Source organism: Heloderma suspectum, chromosome 16 (assembly GCF_057233095.1).
Source record: "Heloderma suspectum isolate Gila_16-S chromosome 16, 16-S_ref, whole genome shotgun sequence".
Classification (NCBI taxonomy): domain Eukaryota; kingdom Metazoa; phylum Chordata; class Lepidosauria; order Squamata; family Helodermatidae; genus Heloderma; species Heloderma suspectum.
The window spans coordinates 16,269,274-16,290,523 of record NC_139473.1 but is presented as its reverse complement, the minus strand read 5'-3'; the positions used below and the strand labels follow the sequence as shown (position 1 = coordinate 16,290,523).

The 21,250-nt window shown below is 49.0% G+C and overlaps 1 protein-coding gene across 1 annotated transcript in view; it reads right to left on the bottom strand.

Moving 5' to 3' along the window:
* ANKFY1 (ankyrin repeat and FYVE domain containing 1) overlaps window positions 1-21,250 on the bottom strand; it is a 75,399-nt gene that overhangs the window by 5,927 nt on the left and 48,222 nt on the right. The window contains exons 12-24 of the mRNA XM_084822774.1: window positions 20,007-20,229; window positions 18,001-18,099; window positions 16,301-16,454; window positions 14,245-14,413; window positions 12,994-13,112; window positions 12,086-12,242; window positions 10,828-11,028; window positions 9,007-9,183; window positions 7,846-7,993; window positions 6,301-6,391; window positions 4,998-5,122; window positions 2,628-2,774; window positions 1,675-1,765 (exon numbers count right to left, since the gene is read on the bottom strand). Coding sequence (XP_084678900.1) covers window positions 1,675-1,765; window positions 2,628-2,774; window positions 4,998-5,122; window positions 6,301-6,391; window positions 7,846-7,993; window positions 9,007-9,183; window positions 10,828-11,028; window positions 12,086-12,242; window positions 12,994-13,112; window positions 14,245-14,413; window positions 16,301-16,454; window positions 18,001-18,099; window positions 20,007-20,229 — 1,901 coding nt within the window. The remainder of the gene's footprint in view (window positions 1-1,674; window positions 1,766-2,627; window positions 2,775-4,997; window positions 5,123-6,300; window positions 6,392-7,845; window positions 7,994-9,006; window positions 9,184-10,827; window positions 11,029-12,085; window positions 12,243-12,993; window positions 13,113-14,244; window positions 14,414-16,300; window positions 16,455-18,000; window positions 18,100-20,006; window positions 20,230-21,250) is intronic.

Sequence of the window (21,250 nt, the reverse complement as noted above, 5' to 3'; positions counted from 1 at the left end):
TTCCTTACTTTGTAACCACTGGAGCTCTTCGATGCTCTAAGCCAGATATTTATGCAGGCCCAAAGGTCGCACAGCCGAGCTCATGTAATGCATGCCCATACAGGCCTTATACCCTGCTCCAAGAGAGGTTCCCACCCCACCCCAGCATGCAGGATGAAGCGTCCTCCCGCTGTGTAGGGTGGCGTGTGGATTTGGGATCAGGAGGGGAATGCCAGTGGGACGAAACACTTGCTTCCAGTCCAGCACTCCCAGTTCTCCATCGGCTCTCCACAGCTCTGAGGGCGATCATGCCTGGTCTCTGCACCAGGCCCAAGCCAGCACACTGGCTCAGTCTCTTACTGCGGAAACCTTGGTGCTACAGTGCAGAATGTTTCCCAGTTAATTCTGCCCTTTCCACAGTGCTCACCCGCACAAAATATTCACTCAGCTATGTTCAGGCCCCAGAAAAACGCTACAAGCTGCCTGTTAGAAGGAGACAGAGATTAACAAACACTATCTTCACTGTCCAACCTGAGCACACTCTGGGAGAGAGCGGAGGACAGGAAGGCCTGGCGTGCTATGGTCCATGGGGTCACGAAGAGTCGGACACGACTTAACGACTGAACAACAACAACAATCTTCACTGTCTATTGCTTGTGGTTTTTGGAAGCCCACATGCAGTGGATTTTTCTATCCTATTTAAGAGCAGGGACCTGCTAGGAGCAGGACCCTTCAGGGACCTAACCCTTCATTGCACCTTAAACACAACGGACAGGCTAGTGGGCAGCCTGCACAAGCAAACTGGGCAGAAGGGCTGAGAACGTGGGGCAATGAGTCCTCGGAAGGACTGCTTACAAATAAACCAAGCCTCGTTCGCTTGTGCATAAAGCCATCGCTTGGTGGCGCTTCAGGCCAGCACTGTAGCCTGCATGACTACGCTGGCTGCAGAGGAGGGGAAGCCACTTCTGTGGCAAGCACAACAGCAAAGTGAGCTGGTAAGGCAAGGACAGAGCAATCCATGGGGCAAAGGGCTGGATGTGCCTGATCTTGTCTGATCTAAGCGAAACAGGGTCAGCCCTGCTTAGCACTTGGATGAGAGACTGCCTGGGAACCAGGCTTCCTGCACTGAGCAGGGGGTTGGACTCGATGCTCTTGCAGGCCCCTTCCACCCATACGATCCTATGATACCCTTCCAGTAATGCTGCTTGCCTGATCTTGCCTGATCTGAGAAGCAAAGCAGGGGCAGCCTGGTTAGCACTTGGATGGGAGACCGCCTGGGAAATCAGGCTGCCTGCACTGAGCAGGGGGTTGGCCTCGAGGGTCTTGGAGGCCCCTTCGCACCCGATGAGTCTATGATGTCGAGCAAAGATCTCGTCTGATCTCGGAAGCAAAGCAGGGTCAGCCCTGGTTAGCACTTGGATGGGAGACCTCCTGGGAACCAGGCTTCCTGCACTGAGCAGGGGGTTGGACTCGAGGGTCTTGGAGGCCCCTTCCACCCCTACGAGTCTATGATACCCCTCCAGTAATGCTGCTTGCCTGATCTCATCCGATCTCGGAAGCGAAGCAAGGGCAGCCCTGCTTAGCACTTGGATGGGAGACTGCCTGGGAACCAGGCTTCCTGCACTGAGCAGGGGATTGGACTCGGTCTTGCAGACCCCTTCCCACCCTATGCTTCCACGCTTCCAGCCCCATTACCAGTGGTGCTTCCTTGTTGTGACCCCGAACTTGGCACTGCACTCGTAGCAGTTGGAGCCGTCGCACCAGGGAGGTTCCTTGGACAGCATGTCTGCAAGAGAAAGGGTCGGGGAGGGGTTCTCACAGGAATCCTTTGTCACCTTGGCTTGGGCAGCTTAGACCTGCCACGCCCTGAACACAGCTTTTCGGGGCCCCCCGGCAGGTGCTCGCCAGCCCCTCTCCCCACCCCACATGTGCCGTCTGAGGCAGGCACGGAGGAGGTTTTACCAGGCTGCTGGCAGATGGCCTCAGATGGCCAATGGGACCCAACATGGCTGAACGCGGCCCATCTGGCTGAGGCCTGCTCCATGCCCTACTGCCTGGCTGGGCCTTGCAACCGCCCCGTGAGGGAGGTCATTGTCCTTCTGCTCAGTAAGAGACGAGCCGCAGGCTGAGAGGGAAGCCACAGACAGTGAGCCCATGACCACGGCGGACGCCAAGGCCAGGTCCCTCCCTTCCAAGCCCTCCTCCCCAGCCACCGGACCACACACAGGCTCTGGGTGAGAATACGTTTCTCCAGCCTGCCAGCCATGTTGGTGTCTCTCTTGCAGCCATCTGCAGCGGCATGTGCTTTCCAGAGAAACAAGCCGCACCTTTCACAGAGCTCCCCGTTTCTTCCCTCCCGCTCCACCCCGCCTTTCAAAAACATCTGCAAAGATCCCTGAGTGAAGGGTGGCGGGCAGAGGCGAACGATGTTTTTCTCCACTGGGTGATTTTTCAGCTCAGAATAGCTTTTCCCAAACTGCCTTTCCCACCGATGTGGGGGGAGGTATAAGGACACTACAGAGTCCCCCCATCTCCCTCCACCAAGCCTTGTCTAAAGGTCCTTCCTTACCACCCTACGTCTGGGGTGGCTTCCCGAGGGAGGGTCCTAGGCACTCCTCTCAGGAGAGGTGGGGCTCAAGCGCACTTACCCAGAAGCCTGAACAGAAGCTGTTTGGTAGCGACTTGATAGTTGAAGATGTTGACCCCTTGGTGGTTGTTGACTCCCAGGCGAGCTCCGGCTCTCACGATGGCCCGGCACAAGTTGGCGTTTCCCTTCATGTAGGCCAAGAGAAGCACTGGAGGCGGGGGGAAGAGGAGGAGGAGAAGGTACTGCCGCTGCCTTTGGGTCCCTCAACCGTGGACAGCATACACCAAAAATCAATTGAACCACCACTGCCAGCATCAGAACTCCACCAAGGGAAACAAAATTCCACAGCATGTTGACAGGCCATTTCCTTACACTGGAAAATGTCGCTTTGGGTGATGGGAATTTGGTTGCCGTCTGACTAGTTTGGCAGGAACTGCGAGTCATCAGGGCAGGGAACGGGCACCACGGAGTAGGGCAGCTTTTGCCAACCTGGCACCCTCCAGATGTATGGGGGCGACAACTCCCATGATCCCCAGCTGGCTGGGGATGGTGGGAGCCATAGTTCAACACACCTGGAGGGCACCATGTTGGGGAAGGCTGGAGTAGGGCATGGCGATCCAATATTCCCCCCTTCCGCAAAACCATCTCCAGGATCGTTCCCTGGAGACAGAGAGAGGGACTGTCACGGCTGAGAGTTTTCCTGCCTTCGCACACTGCTGCACCGATTTATGCTTCCGCCCAAAATATCGAGACTCGCCACGTACAGAAAAAACATCACTCCCAAGCAAGCAGCCCATTCCCCCTCCCCACGCAAAAAATGGGCGACGACCCGGCTCCTGTGAGCGCAGACAGGCGACAACAACTATTGCCTTTCCCAGCCTCAAGCACCCAGTTATCTATGGTCATGCCCAGATTATGTTTTGGTCCTCCTACCATTCTTCCAAAGAGTCTGGAATGGTATACACAGTTCTCCTATCCTCACAACAACCTGGAGAGGTAGGTTAGGTTAGGCTGTCAGACAGGGTCTGTCTGGCCCATTTGATTTATTAAGACATTTCTATCCCATCCTTCAATTCAAGCTTTTCAGGATGGTTTAGAACACCAGCATCACACAGGAAGAGGCAGTGATAAGAGCTATCGCAGCCAGGTGATACAGAGGTTAGAAGCCAGAGAAAATAAAGGACTGTGCCTGGCACCAGAATGTCATTAGTGTAGGTGCCGGGCGGGCCTCTCTGGAGAGGGTTCCGCAGGCAAGGGCTACAACCAAGAAGGCCCTTTTCCGTCTAACCACCTGCCTCGCTTCAGGGGGAGGAGGAACTCTTAAGAAGATCTTCGTGTACATGCAGGTCAGCGTGGAAGAAGACATTCTCCCAAGCCCATGGTCACTCAGTAAGGTTTTGTGGCTGAGTTCAGCCACCTCTCCCTGGTTTAAGCCCAACACATTAACCGCTATACCACGCTGGCTCTTAAGATGAGGAAGCAAGGAGCAAACATTTGGAGGCGGGGAGAGAACACTCCTACCATCCCCGTCTCTTCCCCCTCTCCAAGACTGCTGGCTCACACCAGTTGCTTGTGGGACGAGGAAGACACTAACAAACTGGCCACATTCGCACATCACTTTAAACCAGGAGCCCTGGCTTATTAAACTACAATGCGAATGAGACGTGTGTTCGTGCATGCAGTTTGTTCACTCCTGCTCACGTGAGTGGGTAAACCAACCAGGCGTGGATAGCTTAGCATGGCCTTCTGAACCCTGAATTATGGTTTATTGCACCCAAGGATCATAAGTCAGCTTTAAACCAAGGATGATGAATCCTGCCTTGTTTGGGCACAATAAATCACAATCCTAGGTTCAGATGACATGCTAAGCTATCAATGCTAGGTTTGTTTACTAGGTAAACAATGCTAGGTAAGTAGGAGGACCAAATGGGCTGGGTGTACCAGCATGCAGCCCATTCACACTGTAGTTTAATAAACCAGGATTCTCGCTTAAAGTGGTGTGTGAACGTGGCTAGTGGCAGTTTCAATTCACACAAACAGGGTAACGTACATTCTGGAGCTCATTCACAATGAACACCAACAATTTTGGAGACTGACATTCAGAGTAAGAGGAGAACATTATCAGGCTCTTCTTAACATTCAAGACTTGTGAACCGCCCAGAGAGCTTCGGCTATTGGGTGGTATAGAGAATGAATGAATGAATGAGAAAAATCCAACCCCCATTACACTCCGGAGGGCATTTTCAGTCTCTCTTGTGAACAGGGCTCTTTAAATGCTGTTCTCTTGCCTTGTGCAATTTTAGTCTCCTTTTTTTTTTAAGAGGCTGCAACTTGAACATTTATGACTCCATTACTGGCCACTTTCCTCTGTTCTCAGCAAGCAAATAGTAGTGTCCTACACTGTTTGGAAACAGTTAGCCAAAGACTCTACCTGTGTTTCCTTCAGCATCCGGTTTGTCAAGAGGGTACTCTGGCATGCATTCCAGGAAGAGGTCAAAGATGGCTGCTGCGTTGTCTTTCCCATATTGCCCCAGGATGTGCATTGGGGACTGGCCTCTGACAACGAGACACAAGAGCACGTGAAACACAGAGCAAACGCTACTAGCAATGCAAGAAGTCCTCTACTTTCCAGTTCAGGGTTACCTCTTACGCAAACTTCTATGAGCAGTTTTGAAGCAAAAAGGTGCCTTCTAAATACCATGACAACCCATTGTCATGGTGTTTAGAAGGCATCTCTTTGCTTCAAAAGGCACCTCTTAGAAGGCACCTCTTTGCAACCCATGCATGCTGTTATGCCGAATAGCCCCTTCTGAGATTTGGACCAGGACTTAGATCTTGCACGAAACAAGAGCAGCAGAGAGAATGGAATGTTCTGCCAGTATTGCAGCCACTGCACCATTGTCACTCATACTTTGTTGGGATGGTCTCTTGGACCATCCACGGGGGCAATCTGGAAGCCAGACATGCTTCAGGCCTAGTTCTGGGGTCAGGGCTGTTAGCACTTCAGGCTGCTGCAGAGGCTCACAGGATAGAAAACCAGCATTGTCAAGGAGGCTCAAACCCTTCTCCCTGGCATTCTACTTTTTATGTGCAGCAGCAGCAGCACCTCTCTGGGGTTTGAAGCAGAAGTCTTTGCCAGCAACTGGGACCAGGGATCCTTTTAACCGATGGTGCCACAGCCTGAACCTGGAGCCTTCTGCATGGAAAGCATAAGCACCACGCAACCTTTACATGCTGCCTCAAAGAATTTCAGATCCTGGCTAAATGTTACACGTAGCTACTTTTCACATGGCAAGTACAAGCCAGGTTCTGACTCTTGGAAAATTCTTAAGGCAGAGAAAGTGGGAGGGAGGGTCACAGAGTTGCCTCTCTTATCTGCCTTAAGCAGCTCTTTCTGCCTTTCCTCCAGGGGAGCCTTCACAACTCTCAACAAGGCCAAGCTTACACACATGGCTACTTTCATGTGAGGATTGCAGCGTGAGCCAGAATCTCCAGAAGGGTTTGAAAAGCCAGGGTCAGATAAACAAATGTTGCAGCCGGCTGCTACCACAAAAGAGAAGTTCAGCACAAGTTCAGCTCTGTAGTTTTGAAGCAGGCTGGATTAGACCTGAAAGGTATTTGCCTAGCAAGCGGGAAGAGGAATCCGCTCCTGGACAACCAGCGCCAACTGAAGGTATACTAGTGGAGAGATGCGTAGAGCTCATTCTCCGGGCAAGGGAGACTGTTACATTTACCTGACGTTAAATGCTTCTGCATCCACGGTGCACTCTGTCAGGAGGACACGGATGTTGGTCAGACGACCTTGCATGACCGCCAGGTGAAGGGCTGAATTCAGAGAGAAGAGACTGGATGCAGGATTCAAACCAGAAACTCAGTACAGACCTGTATTTCCCTGTTTCACTTAAATTCAAAGGCTGCATTCAAGTTTTATATATTAAAGAATTCCTTCCAAACGTGGACTAGAGACAGAGCTGTGTACGCACAATAATGTCAGGACCACAATGCCAAGGTAATTCAAATGGCAACATTTATGAAGTTGCACAATTCTTCTTATGTTGCATAATTTATTCTGCATTGTGTGCTACTTCATATATTTACCCTATTTGCGCTCTTCGTGGGGAGAGGCAAAGAGCTCTATTGGGTAGAAACTTTTCCGTCTTCTGAGATTTCAGCAGGCATAGCCCGCTCATTTGGCAAGCATCCCTCCACAACCTTAAGGACTGGAAACTTGCTTCAAAAAAGAAAAGCTGAGATTCTTAGGAAACTGAGTTCTGAAGTCAATGCCAAACCCCACAGCCTTTCTGCACTCCTGTGTAAGTGCAGCATGAGCAATTACACAGAGATCACACCTGGCTGCAGCAAAGGCAGGGGTGAGACAAGGGGGCCCAGTCCTTCAGCTCGGCTGTGAGACCGGCTGCCGCTTGGTGCCTTCTCTCCCATTCAAGGTGGCCATTTATAAGAACTACTCTGTCACTTTAAGAACTGGTGTTTGATTTCCTCTCCTCGCTTCTCCCCGTGCCCTTTTCCCTTTCTGTGCGCAGTGCTTAGTACATCTGAGTTACTTGATCCATTATTAATACAAATAGCACGGTGGTGGTGGGGTGTCTACTTTTCTTCACTAAATGGAACATGCCAGGAGACAGAAGTGAAAATGGCAGCCTCCCCTGCCCATGCTCTGCTGCTTCTCTCTACCCCCCCTGCCCCCCCCCCCAGCTCTGATAGCTTTAGTTAGCTGGGTGGGGGTCATCAAGTGGTAGAGTATGGGGAGGGGTGGGTTTTGCTCCCTTCCCCCCATGCGCTCCATTTAGACCCCCGCCCCTTCCATGCTTTAGAACCAAAGTGGCAAGCGCATATTTAGCAAACAAACACACATCTGGTTTGGCCAATGATCTGCAGGTACTCCGAGAAGGACAGCGAGATCAAGCGAGCTTCTTTTTACCACCGAGCCTTACGGAGATGTGACTAAGCTGCCCTCCTTGCCCAGCGGGGGCCAAAGAGCACCTTCTCTCAGGCACTGCCTGAGGCTTGGTGCTTCATGCGTCTGGCCATCACTGAGCAAACCCTGGCTGGGAAAAGCACTGCAGGGCCATCCCGAATGCCTCTCCTAGCCTCAGAGAGCCCAGAAAAGGGACCACAAGCACACCGAGACGTGCTACCTACCACTGTGAGAAAGGGAGGGGAGCAAGCTTGCAGCCATTATTTTTGCCAGGCTCTCTTGCAAGGAACCAGCCTAAGGGGGAAGCAAAAGCACCAAAGCCTTGGGAATCGAAGAGATTTACCATTGTTCCCGTTTTCGTCCACTGCTGCGAAGTCGACCCCGTTCTCTAGGAGAACCGAGCAGATTGTGGGCAGGTCCTGCTGGGCGGCGAGATGGAGGGCTGTCTGGCGGTGCTTGTTCAGGTCGTTGACTTTGGCGCCTGCAAGCAGCTGTACAGAGGAGGAGGAGGACACAAGGAAAGAGGAGAACCTCTCAGTGACCTGGTTTGCTGGCGCAACAAGCCACGGTGGGTTGCCACCCTTGTTTGTTTCAGGGCGGCCTGTCTTGATGCCTGAACCTGGCTCAAATAGGGGTCAAAGGGCAGTGCTGGTTGATTTTATGAAGGGCCTCCCACCCCCCACATTCAGGAATTGAGACCTAGGAGCAACGCTTCAGAAAAGCACCAAGCCATCGGTATGCTCCGCGTCTGTCAATAACCTTTGTCACCACCCTGTAAAGCAGGGGTGGGGAACCTTTTTGGGCCCAGGGGCTGAACTGCCTCCCCGGGCTTATCCAATGGGCCAGGTGACCTCGGGGGTGGGGACCTGCCCCTGAAGCCCAGTCCCAGCCACTCCCCAGCGACCACGTGGCCTTTCTCTGTGCGGAGAGGCATGGAACTCCTTGCCTCTCTCTGCACAGAGATACGGACTGAACTGGCATGCTGAGTGGCTCCCTCCAGCTCACCTGCTTGGGATAGTGCACAATGCGCAACCCCCTTTGTTATCTCTGATCAGGGATTGGAGATAACGGCAGGGATTCCTCTCCCCTTCGAGTGGTGTGCAAAGGGGGCTCCCCAATCAGAGGTACCGGGGGATTCCTAGCAGAGAGGGAACCTCTGGCCCACGGTTCCCCATCCCTGCTGTAAAGCAAGGCAAGATTAAGAGAGGCCACCCAAGAAAGAGCCAGGTGCTCGAGACCACGACTCATGTACACGACTGGCTCACTTGCAATCTAAATGTGTGAACCGGCTCCAACACAAAAGCGCTGTTCGAGGTGCTACAGAAAGTCTCCCTTGTGGTCTCTGATCTGCATCAGCTGATAAAGTTAGACAATGGTGGATATGGATGAAACTCACCCTTCCTCCAAAAGACACCTTGCGGAAAAAGCCTTTTCTCCCATTCATCCCTCGCCATGCCCACTACAGGACTTTGTGAACTCTAAGTGCCGCTTCTGCAATACGTACCAGATTGCGCACGATGATTTCAGAGCCAGCCTGGACCGCGAGATGTAACGGCGTTAGCTTTGAGGCATCCTGGACCCTGGAATTTACATTTGCCTGGACACTGATCAAGAAGAGGACGCTCTCAATATCAGAATTCTGAACAGCCACGTGGAGGAAATTCCGGCCTTTGTTGTCCACCTGAACCAGGGGCCAAAGAAATGTGTTTTTAAAAAGCAAACCAAAATAAAAATTAATATTCCACAGCAGGACTGACCAGGTTGTGAAAGGTTGTGCCTTGCAATCCAGAGCCCATATTCTTAATGCAAACTCCAGTCAACTACCAAATACCAAGGAGCTTTACTGACACCTTCTGTGGCGTGATCCGTCAAGATGCAAGAACTTGGTCCAGCCATGCGACTGTTGATTAAACGTATCTGCATGCACATGCATACACACACAGAATGACTTGCAGAGGAAACATGGGCAACGGGAATAATACACATCACCATATGTGCGGGATGAAATGAAGCACTGAAATGTCACTAGCTATTGGGAAGATGTTTCTTTGCTTCTCTCTGTTGGATTTCTCACATTTCTGGCTTGCCCTTTCCATGGAGCTCAGGGCAGGATGCACAGAGCAACTCTACTTTATTCTTAGCGCACAAATGTTGAAATAGTTGAGACTGCGTGTGTGTGTGTGTGTGTGACTGGCTCAGGGCCACCTAGTAAACTTCATGGGTGAACAGAGATTCGAACCCAAGTCTCTTCTGTTTAAGTCCACTACACCAGGGCCTTTAAGAATCTAAAGTAGTAGGAGATTCTGAGGGTGCTGTATTGTGCATAAGACAACTAAAATCCTGTGCTTGCGTGATACAATTGTTACGTTAAGTGCGAAACGGGAAAAACATTCATTTCCTATGTTGAGGCACTTCAAACTTTTGATAAAGTTCCAACAAAGAACAGTTGCCTGTATTTTTTTCTGACTGATACGCACAAATACACAACATGACTTACACTTAAGCACACTCCTTTTCTATGTTGTAGAACTTGCATTTTTATTTTCATTAGATATAGGTTGTTTTACTGTAGACGTTCCATAAATATATCTGTTATAGACTAAGATTTATAATTAGTGAGTTCCTTCGTTTCTTTAGTGATTCTGATTTATTATCATGTACGTTCTTCTTCTTTTTGTTGCCTTCATTTTGCTAATCGTATTTCAAAATAGAATAAAATTTCATGAGAAAATAAACTAGACTAAACAGAAAGGGTAGACATAAACAAGGGGAAAACAGAAGGAGGGAAGCTCACACAAGCAGGACATGAGCGCAACAGCACCCTCCCGCCCATGTCCCCCAGCTCACTGCCTCTGATACCAGAGGTGGCATATTGCCATCAGGTCTATCGATGACCTTATCCTCTGTGACAACTATTAGCCAAGCTGGCTGAGGCTCATGGGAGTTGTGGTCCAAGTCATCTGGAGGGCGCCCAGTTTGCCTTAAACACATACGCAGGCAAACCAAGGCATCGTTTTACACACCCTGCAAAATACCAACTTCTCACAGTGGCCCAATTTGAATAAGTAGTAAAAGCCATGGTTTCTTACAATGGTGGTCAACAGACTCTGCTCTCCAACATGCAGAAGCCAGCGGGGACAACTCCAGGTTAATGGCCAGAGAGCAACCTGAAGACTCCTCCAGGTTAAGGACTGTTTTTGTGAGAGCTGTTTCTCTCGATAACAGATGTCCTCCTGCTGTGCCAGACTATCACGATACCCGATGGGGGCCCACAATGCCTCAGCCACACGAGAGCATGCAGAAGCACCCTTTGGTCTCCCTGTACCTGCTCAGCAGCTCCTGGCTCCCGCTTCAGGATCGCCTCTGCCGCCTTGTTGTTCTTGTTCGTCATGGCGCAGGCAAATGGGGTCATGCCTTGCCGGTCCCGTATGTTGAGCTGGATCTCAGGATGCGTGATCATCAGCTGGATAATGATGCTGTGCTGGTTGATGATGGCAACGTGGATGGGCGTTCTTCCTTCTGCATCCTACAAATGTTCGAGTTAAACTAGTTAACGGCACAAAATAAGCACGCGACATGTGCAGGATCAGCCTTTGAATGACCAGATCCTCTGGGGATATCGAGAAAGGATAGGGCAGCAGACCGCAAATAGAGCACCTGACTACGCAAGGAGTCCTGGGTTTGAGACCAGCCTACGCCCCACCTTCCTTGTGTGACTTTGGGCAAGGAGTTATGTGTCAGTAAAATTAACAGCAAGTGGGGTCTGTAGAGTTTGTAGTTAACTCTAAAGGAGTTCTATATAAAAGGAGCAGCAGCAATAGGTGGCCTCATGACATATATCTAGAAACTCAGTAGGACTGTATCTGCCCACTGTGGCCAAATGTCAAAGTACAGCATTTCTAGCCCTCATGATTACAGAGTGAAAGCTTAAAAAATATGCCAAGACTATATCTGTGCAGGGCTGGGGTATGGCAACTGTAAACACACAATTACATCAGGGCTCCCATTCTCCCTTCCTGGCTTTGCTGCTGAAACACATCCATTGGGCAACAACATTTTAAACGCAAACTGATACAGCTGTTATGTAAAGATTTGCATGGCAACAGGGATTGATACCACTTCCGTGGGGTCAGAACACAAGTCCTTCTAGCCCAACTCTGCTCCCTACAACGCAGGACTATCCACCCACTAAATTCTTCCTCATGCTCCAGTTCGACAGGCACAATCCAAACCCCTACCAGTCACATAAAATAAACACATTGCAAAATGGTGTACAGAGCTCCAGGTGACTGGAGCAAATGAGCCAATCTGTGCTGCACAGAACACCGAAGCAATGCAAACCAGCTTACCATCTAAGCGAGGGCAAGGCTTGAGAAGCAAGGAAGGATGGGCACACATAAAGGGATTAACATGCTCACAGAAAGCATGGAAGAGGTCAGAGTAAGTCTTTATAGCAGCGGCCTGCAGGGAATAGTTTGAAGAGGAGAGCTCCCTATGCTACAGGCACAGGCAGCAGCGTGACAGTGAGGGAAGAAGAGGGCTGCCAGCACACGGCAAGGCGTATGACGCGTTTCTTCACGTACCTGTGCATTGACATTGGCGCCAAACTCCAGAAGGCACTGCACTGTTTCTTCAAGGCCCCAACAAGCTGCCAAGTGCAATGGTGTCTGTCCATCGTGGGCTTCCTCATCGCCCTCACCATTGGCGCCCGGCTGCCTCGGGCTGTTGACATTGCAGCCACTGGGAAGAAAGCAGCAACGCGAGAGTCAATTGCAACGATGTAAAGCTCTGAGAACACAGAGCAAGAGACAATGGAAGCTGCCTTACTGCATGAGACCAGTCGCCCACCTAGCTCAATATTGGGTGAACTACCTGGAAATAGCAGGGGTTGAACCTCGGACCGACTGCATGCAAAACATGTGTTCTACCACTGAGCGATAGCCCCTCTTTCAAGGAAAAAAGGAATGTTTCACTTAAAAGGTCCACAGTCTTTGACCAGGTGTGGACGTCACGGTGGCAATTCCTGAGTTGTTTAACCCAGGAATTGTGGGAATGAGCCTTAGAGCTGAGCCAGATGCCTGTTGTTTCTGCTTTTAATCAACCATTTGGTGCTGTTCAAACCCAGAAACTTTGGGATGTTCATGGGTTAACCCACCCAGAGTTAACCTAACAATTGCCCATGGTTTGTTGTGGGGTTAACTCTGGGCTGGTTCACCCATGAAGAACCTAGAGTTTCCAGGTTCGGATGTCACAAAACAACCCAGGAACCTGGCATTCCCGGCTTGTGGATTAAAAGCAGAAATGACGAAATTAAAAGCAGCTCATCCAGGAATTGGGCACTGTGACATCTGAATCAGCTCAGTGGCTTGCCAATAAAGAGATCAGTTAATGGGGAAGGGAAGCCACGTTTCCCATAGCCCAGAAAATATCAACCTGTGGGCAAAAACAGCGTTAATTGTTCATACAAGGCTCAAATTCTCTTGTTCCTCACCTGCGGACAAGGAAGCAGGAGATCTGTTCGTTGTTCTCGTCAATGGCTCTGTGCAACAGGGTCTGCAAACAGCCACTGGGTCCTGGACCCCAGCATGTTGCATCGCAACCATGTCTTACCTGCAGACAGAGAAGAGAGAGACACAGAAAGAAGTACCACTGTACTACTCAGTGTCTGCTGGATGTTTGGATGTTTATTTTTCACACAGAGAAACACAAAGACCGGTCTTCTGAACAACACGGCTTCCCTTTGTTAAGTATGTGGGCTGTTCTATCCGTAAGATTTCATTCCTTCACTCTTGCTATTAAGATACTACAGGTAGTAATATTTGCTACTAAGATACTACAGGTGGTAATATTTGCTACTAAGATACTACAGGTGGTAATATTTGCTACTAAGATACTACAGGTAGTAATATCTGCTACTGACATCATCACTGGCTAGTCTGTGCTGATGTTGTGTTGGGGCTCTAACGTGATTTCTCTGCTTTGAATCTTTCCCTCTGGCTTTAGGAAGTTTGTCTCTGTCATTTTGAAGGTTCTACACTTTTAAAAATATGTTTCTTCACTCCAGACTTACAATATGACAACACAGAAACAAAATACCGAACACATCAGGAGGGGTGAGAAGGAGAAAGACAGCATAATGCAACGAGCCGAGCTCACCATGGACACTTTAGTAATACACAGCTCGATTTTAAATCCTCTCTCTGGAAGAGAAGCTATAAAGCTCAGCTAGAAGTGGCAGCTATTCCAAAGCTACCATCACTGATATTGGAAAACAACAGCCCCATGTCTCATTCTCCCCTTCTCACCCCTAACATCTAGGGATACTCAAAGCATGACATACCTTGCTGCAATTTCCTTGACCCTACAGTCAAAGAAGCAGAGTGGGGGCAGAAGAACTCACAACACGGTGATGCAATGTCATACATTAAGGAAAGGGTGGAACCAAGCTGTGGCACTGCAGTTTAATAGCAGCCATAACCAAGTTTGCAACTTAGTTTTATCTTGAATTTCTCCCTGGGTTTCTCCTGCCACAATCAAGTCTTCGTCTGCAGCATCTCCAAGTTTCATTATCTCTATGCTCTGCATGTACTGCTTAAAAACTTTATTCTGCATGTTGTTGTTTTTAACTAAAATAGCTCCAAGCAGATTTGTTGGAAGATTGCAAAGTGATTTATAAAAGTCATTGGTTTGATGTATTTGATGAAAGACAGAAAAACTGACACAGGAAAGGGGCAGCTCTTACCAGAGTCGAAGCAATATCTTCCAGGTTATTTTCAAGAGCAAGCCAGAGTGGGGGATTCCCTTTGTCATCTGGCACAGACATGTCTGCTCCCCTAGTGCAGATGGCATCAACCACAAGTGGAAGCTGGTTTTTGATGGCCAGCTGCAGGGCCGTCTCGCCATCCTGAGTCCTACAACAAGTGCATTGTGCTATACACAGGCAGACACCCACAGCTAATGCATCATTTCCAGTTAGAAACTGATTAGTACAACGACCGCACAGCACCTTGCTGCGGAGTCCCTCACTTTGAGGTCAGAGATTAGCCTTCCCCCAACTTGGTAGCCCAGAACATCTGGAGGGAACGACTCCCAGTATTCTTGACCATTAGCTATGTTGGCTAGGGCTGGTAGGAGTCGAAATCCAAAACATGTGGAGGTCACCAGGTTGGGGAAGGCTGTCACAGAGCATGTCATACTTCTTCCTTCTTTCACTAGTCCCTTTGGGCTGAAAAATGGCATACAAGTCAACCATAACATAAAATAAAAAGCAGGTTGGGACACAAGTGGGCCGTGGCAGCATTACCACTGCTATTTTCTATGAGTTTCTCTTTAAAGATAAAAACATATGAAGCTGCACTACACCAAATCTGATCATTGGTCTACCTACCAGATTTGTCTATTCTGGCTGGCAACAGATCTCCATGATCTCATGCAGGAGGTGAAAGACTTTCCTACCAGTGGAGGCTGGCAGCTCCGATGTCAGTGTCAGGGATGAGTCCCAGTGCACTGAGATGTCTGACAGCTCCGACTCTGAATCAGAGTTGGAGCGGCTAGATCAGAGGCCAGGGGAAGGACCTTCCTTAGTGCCCCAAGACGTTGGGAGAGATTCCTCAGACAACCCTGACAAACAGATGGGCCAGGCTGAGTCCCTGCCCCCTCCCTCCACCGTAAGAACTCAAAGTTTCCGAGGAGGAGGAGGAAGGGCATGACTTGAGAGATGCTAGGGCACGTCGCAAAGCTAAGTGGGAAAAGTTAGGGGCGGGGCTCAGACGCTCCGCCAGGATAGCCGCTCTTGGAAGCCAATGTAGCAGCGACCTGCCCTAAGGGAGGGGTATCACTGCGAAGCTAGCTTGGCCGTGAGTGGTGCATGCCCAACCTGTTGTCAACTTGCCAACTTCTTGTGTGGTTCGTCTCCTCTAATAAGGGATCCCAGATTAGTGGTTTAGTGCCCGAGGCAGTCTGAGAGTTTTCCTGGAATCTGCATTTGTAAAGAGGCCAGTTCCTAGCCTGACAGCCTGAAGCTTTGTCTCCTTGTGGTGTTGATTGTGAAGGGGGAAGGACGATCCACATCTGGCAGTCAATGGGCGGTAACTCCCATTGCTTCCACACCTTGGAGAGCTCCTTTAGAGTTCTGACAGGTTCTAACTGAACCCCGGAACAGATTCAACACCCCAGTGACACTGGAACCACCAGCCTCTACCCCCTGCCACCGGAGGTCCTTCCAAGTGGTGTTGCCAGGGATTGAACCTGGGGCCTTCCACATACAAGGCAGGTGCTTCATAGCTACTAAGCTATGGGCCCATCCCAGAAAGAAGGGCAGCTGCTGCAAAGGAGGGCAGCGTTTCTTTATGTTTGTTAGCTGTGCAAAAGAGGGGAGTTTTGCAGGTGAAGCTATCCAAATAGTCACAATATTCAGTTGTACAGAAGAGGATTGCTTTGAGAACTGCAACTTTTTATCTCCTTGCATGACAAGCTGCCCCAAACCTCCCCTGTTCTACACAGGTGTTAAGAACAGAGGCGCCCCAGAAGCAAGAGCTGGTAGTTACTGGGCAGAATAGTATTTCTCCAAAACATGGGAAGTGTCTGGGATGTTGTGCTGATGACAGAATCTAAACAATCACAGTTGCACCAGAGCACCAGATTTCGCCCTCTCCCCTCAAAACGGAGCCCAGTGCAGGGTCCCCCCAGGATGCCTGGGCTCTAGCACCTGCCCACGTATGCCTGATGGTGGTCCTGGGCCTGCCTCTGTGCTACATTCTCCCACAAATCCAAAGGTATAAGCAGGGTCTCCTTCTTACCTGACACTAATATCAGCTTGATGTTCCAGGAGGAAGAGTGCACTTTTGCTGTCCTGCCTCTGTATCGCCATGTGCAGCAGCGTTTGCCCATCTGACATTGTGTCATTGATAGAAGCCCCAGATCCAAGCAGCTGAGCTGCGATTGTGTGCATGCCTACGAGTGAGAAAAACGGCACTGCGTAGACTGATAATATTTTTATCCCACCGCTTCCTCCAAGACATTCATAGCAGGATAGATGGCTTCCTCAGCCCACCCCCCTTTTATAGTTCGGGGATGTCTTTCATTTTGTCATCTTGTTCGTCATTTTCATTATCTTTTAGATAGAAAAACAGGATAGAAGGGATTGAAAAATAAATAAACCACTTCACAGTGTGATACTTTACACCATCCTTCCCTAACCTGGGTCCCTCCAGATGTTTTGGACTACAACTCCCATCACACACCCCCAGCCCAGTTGGAGAAGGCTGCTATACACATAATCTTTTATTGCTGCCGGAGGACCTGGGGCTTAGATTCCCTGGCACCATGCTGACACAGCTAGAGGACAACTTCATAAGAGTTTGGTTGCATCCTTTTTTACGGTCAAGATATTGACTGGGTTCACACAACATAACCCACACTCAAGGGTTGAATATGGGTTGAGCGTGGGTTGTTGTTGAACTGTGGGTTGTTGCAGAAACGTGGGCTTGTTAACCATGAACAACCCATGGTTTGTTAACCACAAACAACCCATGAAGAGAGCCCATGGATTGTTGTTGGGTTGTGAACTCTGGGTTGTTCGTGGTTAACAAACCATGGTTTGTTAGCTCAGCTGGGTTCAGACAACATGACAACCTACTTTCAACAACAATCCACGGTTCAACAACAACCCACATTCAACCTTTGAGTGTGGGTTTGGTTATCGTGTTGTGTGAACCCAGAAAGAAGAAACATTTCCAGGGATTAGTAGGTGAACTGGAGTATGAACTTTACTCCCAGTGGTTTTAGACACAAAACCTGTTTAGGTACAGGTACACCAGATAAAATGGTTCGCATGTTGTCTCGTTATACGTATGTCTTTCAGCGAAATGTAGTTTTTTTATCTTGCAATTGGAATTCTGTTAGTTTGCTTAGTTTTGACATGTCAATGTTTTGTTTAGAAGAAGATCAATGAACTATGAGAAGTTCCACAGCCACCACCAGTCCTTGCTCAACTTGCATGCAAGTAGAACTTGGCGTCTGAAGGAAAGCCCAGTGATGATGCACAAGTGGAGTGGGTAGGCTGCACAGTATAAGGGGCTGGACCAATTAGCGACTCACTTTTAAACGATTTTTAAAAGGCTCCGACATTCTCCTTTTTCAATACTCACTACAAACAGATGGGATGGAAACTGCTAAAATGACCCAGTTTAATTTAAGCCCCATTCATTTCAGCGGGCAAGTCAAGCACACACTTAAGTGCACAATCCTTTGCACGTTTAGGCAGAAAAAGTCCTACAACTCCCAGCATGGCTGGGTGAGGAACGCTGGGAGTTATAAGACCTTTTCTGTCCAAACATGCACAGGACCATGCCTTAATCTTTCCTTTTGAAATCAGTGGGATTTAAACACATTTAACTTTGGCTGGACTGTGTCCTTAATTTTTAATTAGGCTTTCTTAATTGGAGTGGCCTCCACAATACGCTTGTACATTCCACACGATTCATCTTCCAACTTTTACCTGTCCACAATGCTAATCCCAGTACTGTTTGGTCTCTGGAGTCTTTCAGGCTGAAGTCAGGAATGATCTGAAGATTGTTGGTGGCATGAAGAGCATTAGCTAAAAAAAAGAAAATCACATTCTTATTTAATATGCTATTTTAAGTCCGAAGTTATTGTTTTTGCTTTGAAGTACCAGACTGAGAAATACTGCTGTTAGGATGCCATCTTGCCTTCTGCTTTAAGAATTGTGTGGGGTTTCCAGAGACTGTATCTTGGGTGAGGGCCCACAGCTTAGTGGCAGAACACCTGCTTTGTATGCAGAAGCTTCCAACTTCAAACCCTTAGCATCTCCAAGTAAAAAAGGTAGCAGGTGATGGGAGAGTCCTCTCTTGGCTCAAGAGCTACTGCCAGTAAAAGCAGGCAGTACCGGGCTGGATGGACACATGGCCCAAGTCTGCATAAAGCAGCTATGTATGTTCATATCTTCCAACCAAGGGATTTTTTTTTTTTTTAAATCTGCGGTTAACTCAAGGTATCGTAGCAGATTTTTCAACTCATCCCAGCTTGTCAATGTCAGGGTGGACACTGAGCCCATAGAATCCCAGAGTAGTTCTGATTCTGAGGAAGAGCAGTCGCTTCTGGGAGGCGAGCGCGCTCCTCTTTCCCAGGGCCAACAGCTGACGGAGACTCCTCCCACCAACATTCCTAGCTTAGATAGCAGTCCAGGGAGTAACAGAGAGCGGATAGCAAACTTGGTGGACGCGCGACGCCGACGCAGAGAGTGGCGCCAGATGGAGGGCGCGGAAAGGAGGCGGAGTGCCCGGTTGGCGCGCAAACAACGGCTGCGCCTAGAGGATCCAGGGGAAAAGGGGAGGGACTCTCCCTAGTCCTTAAGTTCAGAGGTCTGCCAGTAATTCCCTTTCAAACAGGGACCAACTGCTCCAACTTAAGGCATAGGTTTGGTGCTGCTCAGATCTAGTTGCAAACGGTATAGTTGTTAAGTTGTAAAAGAAAAATAAAGCTTTGAAAGAAATCCCTTCGTCTGTGTCTGGACTTGGCTACTGGATTAGACTGAGAGAGGCCTCCAAGGAGCCCTTGACAGTCAAGGGTGATTAGAAAAAAGCCACCGAATTCAGGAAGCAGGGTGTTCAAACCCTCCCACCATGTTTTCTGGCTAGAAAACACTCATTGGTGCACTTATTGACTCTTTTGAAGAACAGGGATAGGATTCCTTTGGGGGATAAGGGGATCAGATTTTGTGATGAACAACTGATTGGAAAATGACTAAAATAAATAAAAGGATATGCTTTGAACAAAACTAAAACTCCCCTTTCCCAAACCCCTTACAACTTTCCTTCTTCACACCTGGTTTGCATGTAATGAGAACTCAGAGTATGGGTTATTGTTGAAACATGGGTTGTTACATGTGAACCTTGCACTATGGTTTAACTATGGCTTGTTAACTATGAACAACCCAGAATGCATAACCCAACAACAGTTCTCTTCCTGGGTTGTTTGTGGTTAACACCCCACAGTTAAACCATAGTGCAGGGTTCATATGTAACGACAACCCACGATTCAATGACAACCCATGATTCAACTCATACCCAGGGTTGCTGTTACGTGTGAACCAGACATACACACTTGGACACCACCCACTCTGCTCTGCCCCCTTGCCCCACATATACAGACCGGGTTTGCAGTCTTGCTAGTAGTGCTCTGCAGATAGCATTCTTCTGAGGCCACTCTCTCCTAGCCACAGGAAACTAGGATCTCCTTCTACTCAGGCCAAGTCTTCCCAGATCTCCTTTGGTCGCGCTCTCTCTCATGAACACAGAAGGCCAAGACTCCCTTTATAAGGTCTGCCTTTTGATGTCATGCCCCCTCAGCTTTCTCCCCAGATCTTCCTGATGTCTCAAATAAATCTTTTCCAGCTGCCCATTTTTCTATTCCTCATTCCCACTCATTCCAATTCCACACCTCCAAACTGGCAACTCCCAACATAAGGATCACTACACCCCTTACCTTTTTGCTCCAGAATGACAGATACCACATCAGGGTGGCTATAGGCTATTGCCATGTGAAGAGGAGTTTGCAGGCTAACATTATCTGCTGTGCTAGGTACTGCCCCGTTCTGGGCAGGCACCGCTTTCTCTGTTTGGATATTAGGGTTGGCTCCTTGCTGCAGCAGCTCAGCTGTGAGATTGGCCAGACCGTGCCGACAGGCTGTGTGCAGTGGCGTTTCCCCCTTTAAAAGAAGAGTTTGGGAAACTTAAAAAAAAAAAGAACAGCTAGGGTGGGAGAGAAGAGGAAAAATAGGACTCCAGGAATAGGACTTTAAATGTGGCGTCCAGGGAGCTTGGCAACAGACTTCAGCCTAGTTGTCCCCTGGATGATCAACCTGTGTCTGGGCTGCACCACTTTAGAATGCAAGTGGAGTGGGCTGCACCACTTTTAGTGGGCTGTACCACTTTAGAGCGCAAGTGGAGGCTTGCGTGATTACATGCTCATCTATAATCCCACTACCTGATCCCTCCACAGAGAAAGCTAGCATGGCAGGGAGAAAAAGACTGCCTTGCGTCAGAATTGCTGGGCTCACACACGGCCTGCAGGATCAAGAGATCCATTTCAGATACTGCAAGGTAAAATGTTGGGGCAGTTTTCTAGTCAAATCAGCTTATAACTAATAATAAAGCCCTTGCGTTTCTGAAAGAGCAACCCCCCCACCAATGCTAGGAAGAAAGAGATCTAACGAGCTTGTTCAGACATTACTTAATTCCCTGAGTTTAGACGGGGGATGATACCAAGGGTGGATCATCATGCTTGTAACTAGGGACATCTGGATTTTGTGAAATCCGTCCCATGTGTGTTTTGTGGATTGTGTGGTGTTGTTCATTCCGGCATCCATTCACAGACCGATTCAATTTTTTCCCCCGGTATGTGGAAAAACACGCAAAGAATTCCGTAAGAGGGTTCGCAGCAATTTACATAATTTATGTTAGTATGTAACATTTAGCGCATTGTCCCCCAATCCATTCAACTCTTCCCCGCGTATATTTTCCAGAATGGCATGTCTCAGCAGAAACTTGCGTATTTTCCTATGAATACATTTGTGTAAATGTCAGGAAAGTAAAAAAAAAAAAAAAAGAAAAGATCTGCAAGTCCACAAACTCCACGTGGCCTGAGGAGGCCGGTCCACAGTGGCTTCCGCAGCTCAGATTCTTAAAAATCTGAACTCATTTCAGTCCATCTTGGATTTCTCCAGCATC